This window comes from Gymnoscopelus microlampas, assembly GCF_963454915.1.
Source record: "Gymnoscopelus microlampas genome assembly, chromosome: 22".
Lineage (NCBI taxonomy): Eukaryota > Metazoa > Chordata > Actinopteri > Myctophiformes > Myctophidae > Gymnoscopelus > Gymnoscopelus microlampas.
The window spans coordinates 38,579,683-38,587,182 of NC_139959.1; the positions used below are offsets into that span (position 1 = coordinate 38,579,683).

Genomic DNA, 7,500 nt, shown 5'->3' on the forward strand with positions numbered 1-7,500 from the left:
GAACAATAGTTGTGGTTCTCAGGAAACAGGTTCAAGACAGAACTCATACATCACACACACACACACACACACACACACACACACACACACACACACACACACACACACACACACACACACACACACACACACACACACACACACACCGTAATCCATACAATAGCTTCTGCCCCGAGGACAACATGTTTACATACAACCTGTCAAATCCTGTCTGTCTGTCTGTCTCTCTGTCTGTCTGGCTGACTCTCTCTCTCTCTCTCTCTCTCTCTCTCTCTCTCTCTCTCCTCCCACTCAGTCTTTATTTCCTTCCTTTCATCTCCCTCCCACACTCACTTTATCTCTCGACAAATCTGTGTGTGCACGCACATGCATGCGTACACGCACTTGCACGCGTGTACATATCAGTCTTTTTAAAAAGTGGCTTGTTGAACTCCTGTCTTCTGGACTAAAAAAGAAAAGAGGGTTATTTGTAGTAATTTTGTGTTTCATTTTCTGCATTTGACCCGACAGTGCACTGCTCAGAGTGGCCACATGGTGGAGCAGTTGGCGGTTCATTGTCTTACTCAGGACGAGCACTTGGACGAGCTGGGGATCGAACTGGGAACCTTCTGATTCCCACAAAGCCCCTCTTCCTCCAGAGCCACCATCGCCCCAACGTATTCAGTCGCATAGTTTTTGTTGAGAGAATTCCTGTGTTTTTGTTTAAATTATGCTTGATTTATGCTTTTATTTTGTGTGACTGCATGTGTATCCCCCATAGCAGAGTCCTGTCCATAGACTGTAAAAACGAACGAACGATTTTTGTTCACATGCACGGCAATGATCCGTTCAAATTATTTGTTCATGTCTAGTGAAAAACAACTCAACTGCACCACTGTCTGTCTGGCGCGGGAACAGCCCGCCGTCCTGTGTATCGGGGGAGGGGACGGGGGGCATGAATGAAAACGTGAACGGGTTCGTTCACTTTCACGCCAAAGAACTAGTTCTTTTGAACCAATCGATCATGAACGACCCATCACTACTCAGTAGAGCCAGTAGAAGCATACCTTCTTTATAATTAATTAAAAAATGAATGGGGCATAATTAAAAAAAACACATCATAATTGAAACTAAACAAAAGGGTAACATAGTATAACCAAGCGTACTGTATGTCAATGCTTCTGCAACCAGCAGGAGGGGAAGTAGTGACGCCGCCTCTAGGCCATTAATGAGAACTGTTGCGTTTTTACTTCCGCACTGACTTCATTTTCGAGATAGAAAGCTTGCCACCTGGCACTTGTCGCGCAGATCTTCCTTCAGGAACAGGGCTTGGCGCCAGGCATGGGAGACCCGATAACAGCAGACAAAAGTCCAACTTACATGTCTTCATGGGTCCACCCGAACCGAAAATACCTGACAGTACCAGTGTTGATTTCGTCGACTAAAGCTATGACGAAAATTCTTTGTCGACTACCTTTTTTCACAGACGAAAACTAAATAAAAACTAAGCTGCTTTAGTCAACTAAAACTAGACAAAAAGTTTTACTAAAACTAAATGGAATTGGATTCAAAACACTATGACTAAAACTAAATCAAAATCAAAACAGAAACGCACGCGGTGCTGTGATGATTAGGCTGACCTGGGATCAGATCAGTGTTGATTTTTACAGGAAATGTTGATTTAGTTCTAGTCATAGTCTTTTGAATAACTTTCCATTTAGTTTTAGTCATATTTTAGTCATCTGAAATGTTTTCGTTTTTGTCTAGTTTTAGTTGACTAAATATCATAAGATTTTAGTCAACTAAATCTACATTTGATTTAGTCGACAAAAATGTATTTTGGCTGACTTTACACTTGGTTGCCCTCTGAAAATAATAGTCTGAAAATGTGTGTGATCTACAAGCTCACAAGGCGTCGCAGCACGACACGTTGTGAGCTTGTAGATCGGCTATTTTCAGAGGGCAACACCCGAGCGCAACCAAATCTCCACTAGTCCCTCACTAACATTTTAGTCAAATTTTTATTTGTTGACGCAATTGTCAATATATTTAGTGTTAGTCATTGTAGCTTAGTTTTTATTTAGTTTTTATTTAGTAAAAAGTTAGCGGACGAACATTTTTCATCATAATTTTAGTTGACAAAATCAACACTGGATCAGATCACTGCAGCGCAAAATAAGGTGGAAAAGGGTTGAGCTGCACGCGCGTGCCAGGTTGCCAGCTGTCAGTGCAGTGCACGAGAGCAGATAGCGCATCACACTATACCTCCATGGTATCGAACGTGCGTGCACTGTGGCACGCGCGATCATGGATTCCTTCTTCATCCAAGTTGAAAACATGACATTTTGTTTCTTGTAGGCTCAGGCTGCAACTTATAAGTTATGCAGGCCTATGTGCACACACACACACACACACACACACACACACACACACACACACACACACACACACACACACACACAGTAGTAATCCACTGATGTCATTAAACTGAAAAATAAATTAATGTAAGGCACATCTCACACACAAACATGCACTTTCTGCCCGGTTGCTGATAGCTATTACATTGGATTACTAGTGTGTGTGTGTGTGTGTGTGTGTGTGTGTGTGTGTGTGTGTGTGTGTGTGATTGACACCAGAGCTAGCATCTTAACAGGCTAATCCCTCCTTAATCCCAGCCGCTCCCAGCTAATAGCTAGCGTAACGTAGCATAGCGTAACGCGCTAATGAGCTAAATCCTTCAATAAGGATAAACAACAACATGGACACGACAACTGTTGACATGACGACTGTCGCTGATGACACTACAACAAGGCCCCTCCGTTATGCACCACTCATCACTTAGTTACATAATAATATAAGATAACAGTCTTTCTCAAATGGGGGCACGTGGACCCCTAGGGTACTACGGGTTTGTGAGAAAGTAGAATATGGAAATATTTAATATTTTCACTCTTATGTTTAATGATAACTCAGGAGCCCATCAGGGACGTGTGTTGAACCCCCTCTCTTTACCCCCTGTACACGCACAACTCCAATGTCGTCATCAAGAATGCTGACGACACGACAGCTACAGACCGGATTGTCAACAATGACCAGTCTGCCTACCAGGGACGTGCACAGATAGACTCTAGGTGGTGCTAGAGCACCTGCCCTTTGCCCTCTTGACCAGAAGTGCCCTTTTGATTTTTTGATTTTTTTTTTCAGTTTACAGCAGGGGTCTTCAACAGGGGGTCCGGCACCCCTAGGGGGTCCTCAGAGTTACTACAGGGGGTCCGCCAAATCTTTGTGTGATATCATTTTTCTTTTTACCATAACCACTCGAAACCTAGCATCCCTTTTCTGAGGAGAACTTTATAGCCAAAAATAGCCGATCTACAAGCCCACAACGCCTCGCGCTGCGAGGCGTTGTGGGCTTGTAGATCGGCTATTTTTGGCAAAGAGGTATTAGGTGTAGAGGGAAAAAAGAGCAGACCAAGTCAACAAAGAAAAGTATAATTTACTTGAGCACCTGCCCCTCAAAATGTCTGTGCACGCCACTGCTGCCTACACTACAGGATAAGGTCAGATCACTGACTCTCTGGTGCCAGGAGAACAACCTCGCCCTCAATGTCAACAAGACCAAGGAGCTGATCAAGGAATCCAGGAAGCCGAGGAGAGAGCACACACACCTATCTTCATCGTTGGAGTGGAAAGGGTCAGCAAGTTCAAGTTCCTCTGCATACACATCGAGGAGGTGCTCAAGTGGGACACACACACACACACACACCATGCATGTGAGGAAAAAGTTTTTTTTGTTTTCGTCGCATTCCTAAGCCAATAATTTGATAACTGGCAGAAAGATGCTAATGTATCCAGTAGGAGACTCGAAGGAGTCTCTCTCTTTTTTTTTTATACAGCCGGTCAGCTAAAGGCCTTCATGGATAAACGGTATAGATCCAAGTGTCGGAGATTAAGACACCTGGTAGATAAGTAGTACTGCCTGCAGCTCACAGCAAAACATTTTGTGAGTACTAGATGTTTGATACACGCCGGGTTCAAATCCAGATAGAACATAAAAGTTGCAAACGCAACTTGAAAGAGAAATAGAACCCGATGACCTGTGTGTGTGTGTGTATGTGTGTGTGTGTGTGTGAGAGAGACAGAGAGACACAGGATGTTGTGAACCCATTAAAACCTGCTGACAACACATATGCACGCATGCAACACACACACACACACACACACACACACACACACACACACACACACACACACACACGCACACACACACACACACACACACACACACACACACACACACACACACACACACACACACACACACACACTAAATATTTCATAACTGTCAATAGTTGAGGTAAAGCAGAAAACAGAATACAGAATCTTTATGGAATCTTTTAGATCGAAGACATGAATAACATAATTGATCTTGAAAAAGGATTTGTGATGGAAGATTTCTTGGAGAACAAAAATACTTTGAAGAGAAAATTTATGAAATCTGTTTCATTTTCCAAGAAGAATTGTAAGCACTTTTACTGATGTTTTGTGAAATAACAGCTTTCAGAAGGTTTGAAATGAATACTTTATCCATAAATGGACATTTGTGAATATTTGATAAAAGAAGAAATAACAACCTTCACACATTCAGACACAAAGCACTGAACAGCACTCAGCGCCGCTCTGTGCGTGTGTGTGCGCGCGCGCGTGCGTGTGCATGTGTGTGTGTGTGTGTGTGTGTGTGTGTGTGTGTGTGTGTGTGTGTGTGTGTGTGTGTGTGTGTGTGTGTGTGTGTGTGTGTGTGTGTACCTGACAGGAGCTCCTCTACTCTGAGCAGGTTTCAGTAGAACAGTCACTGTTGACTCTGTCTGGTTTAGAGGAGACTCATGATCATATCCTGGCATGAGAGGAGCTGAGAGGAGAGGAGAGGAGAGGAGAGGAGAGGAGAGGAGAGGAGAGGAGAGGAGAGGGCTTTAAATTTCAATAATGACTACCTCCCCATGCATTATCCCGCTTATTACACGGCTACTTAATAAATACATAAATACATTTACCCAAAAGTAACAACAAAACGAAGTATTTCCTTGCTTACGGCAATGAAAGTATTCCATAAGTATTGGGCTGGGCGGACAAGTTCGCCTCGCAAAAACAAATGACGAAAAGGAAAAAAACTCGCCCCAAAACACACTCGCCCCCCATTCTATTTACTGCCGATTTGCCTGTAATACCGCCGGATTTGCCCCGGGGCGACTGTGTTTTGGGGCGAGCGTTTTGGTATTCCCCCGTTGTTGTGCCACGATAAACAAGGAAGCGCAGTGGATCAAATAGAATGACTTCTCGGTTATTGCATCGTCTATTTCTCACTTCAAATGTTTTCAAAAACATTCTTGAGAGCAACGTTTAGTTGTAAATGACATTGTTTGTTTGTTTACATGGCTGTCATGTTGGATAAAGCATATAACCAAGCAGCACAGGTTGACATGAGCAGGTGTTCTGAGTCTCTGATTACACAGCGGTCCGTTATAGAGCTCATCGGTCATTATCCAGAAATAATGACCGATGACTGACCAATCAGAATCGAGCATTCAACCAAGCCGTGTAATAAGAACTGTTAATCGATTGAATAATTTGTTAATCGATTTGAACCATAAAGCAAAGATGCCCTCCAGGTGGCGCTATCCTGTGATATACTGGTATTCTGTGGTCATATATATATTAGTACATCATTACTAATATCATATTATAGAGACCTTTATGCCACAGTTTTGTTGTCACTATTTATGATCTGTCATCATTTGTATAATGAATAATTATTAGACAATTATATTAATGTATATACTTATAATTTATATTATTCATTCTATATGTATTACACTTTTATGAATACATTATACAATTTATTATCAAATATATGTCTATTATCATATTTGATTTCTGAATATTGGTCGTCATTCGAATGCCTCTCAGCCAATCAAAATGTCATAATAATAATTCATATTCATACCAGATATCTTGGTGGTAAACTGTTGAATGACGGCTGGTCCAAAGCCTTTAATGGTGGAGGCTCTTATTGTGAAGGAGTAGGTGGAGCCAGGGTACAGCCCCGTGAACACATGACTCGTCTCATTGGCCAGTTTCACCACCTTCCCACTCTGATTGGACAGATCAAACTCTGTGTCGAAGGAGCTCAGCGCTTTGTAGGAGATCTGACAAAATAAGAGACGCATAATTATTAACTCATGCAGTGGCAATGACGTGTAACACGTCAAAACAGTGCTTTCAGTGTTTATGCTAGATGGCGCTCTTCGCCAACCTATGAGTGATCCTATGACTTCCGGAGAAGCGTATAACCGGAAATAACGTGATCACAACAAATCCAGCCCTGTCCGATCTAATGTTAAAGGATTTAGAAAATAAAAATGTCTCTGCGGTTTTGGTGTAAAACAAGCTATATTCAACAGCCAGTAACTAAAGAACGGAGGGTTGCGGTGACCATAGATATATATAAAGGCTAGATGACTCACCCACGCTGCTGGCCAATGGAGAATGACGTTGCCACATGGCGGCCATCTTGCAACAGTCATTACAGTAATACATGGCCATAGACATAATGTTATGAATGACTGTTGCAAGATGGCCGCGGTTGAGCTACGTTTGCGACCCCCCCTTGAGCCATCTAGCCTTTATATATATCTATGGCGGTGACACCCTTTTTCCCCCCCCGATAGAAGCAGAGACACTCCTCCGTCTTTTGCGAAACTCTGTGTGTCGATTGTCCTGTCCTATAAAAGGTAATCATTTTTACCTTTTATACTTTGGCTATTCAAAAATAGCAGATCTACAAGCTCATAGCTATGAGCTTGTAGATCTGCTATTTTCTTAAAATCGTGAACATTTGTGCAAGCCTTTGAATGTATATTTTTTTAAGCGAACATTTGTAACTCAAATCTTTGCTTCTGGGGGTCGCTGGAGAAACATATTTGAGACACATATCATTTTGGGGGTCCTTGGCATGAAAACATTTGAGAACTTCTGGTCTATGACATCACTTATCTACTGTATGATGTATGACTCCAAACTTGGGCAAGGTTTCAGCCTGATCAGAGCTTGACTTTTTGACTCTATGTCCTCCCGGTGGGGGGTCCTCACTGGCAGGTGAGCTAGTAGGATACAACAGCAGTGACAACACACAGAAATGTGTGTGGGGAGGAATTAAATTGGCAACGCAACTAAATTAGGGAGAAAAAGGGGTAAAAAATGCATTAACCCATTGAGACATGAAGCCGATTCTACATGTCTCCTAAATCTCAACAGTTTTCTGAAAAACGTTTGTTTCTATTTCAGTGGTGCTCAATCTTTTTCATGTCAAGGATTATTATAGATTATATGTATTTGGCCGCGGACCCCCATCAAAATATTTTGTTCCAGGGACCCCCCAGAAGCAAAGATTTGAGCTAAAAATGTTCGCTTTAAAAATATATATATTCAAAGATTTGCACATATGGTCACAATTTTTCAAAAATA

General features: G+C 42.2%; 1 protein-coding gene across 8 annotated transcripts in view; it reads right to left on the reverse strand.

Annotated features, from left to right (window-relative positions):
• The window catches only part of LOC311038507 (receptor-type tyrosine-protein phosphatase mu-like), a 131,409-nt gene that overhangs the window by 43,849 nt on the left and 80,060 nt on the right, over positions 1-7,500 (reverse strand). For all 8 annotated transcript variants that reach the window (XR_014600065.1, XR_014600066.1, XR_014600067.1 and 5 more), the window contains exons 13-14: positions 5,981-6,182; positions 4,786-4,888 (exon numbers count right to left, since the gene is read on the reverse strand). Coding sequence is in view for 1 of the 8 variants with exons in the window: in XM_084048078.1 (XP_083904204.1) it covers positions 4,786-4,888; positions 5,981-6,182 (305 nt within the window). In the remaining 7 variants the exon portion in view is untranslated. The remainder of the gene's footprint in view (positions 1-4,785; positions 4,889-5,980; positions 6,183-7,500) is intronic.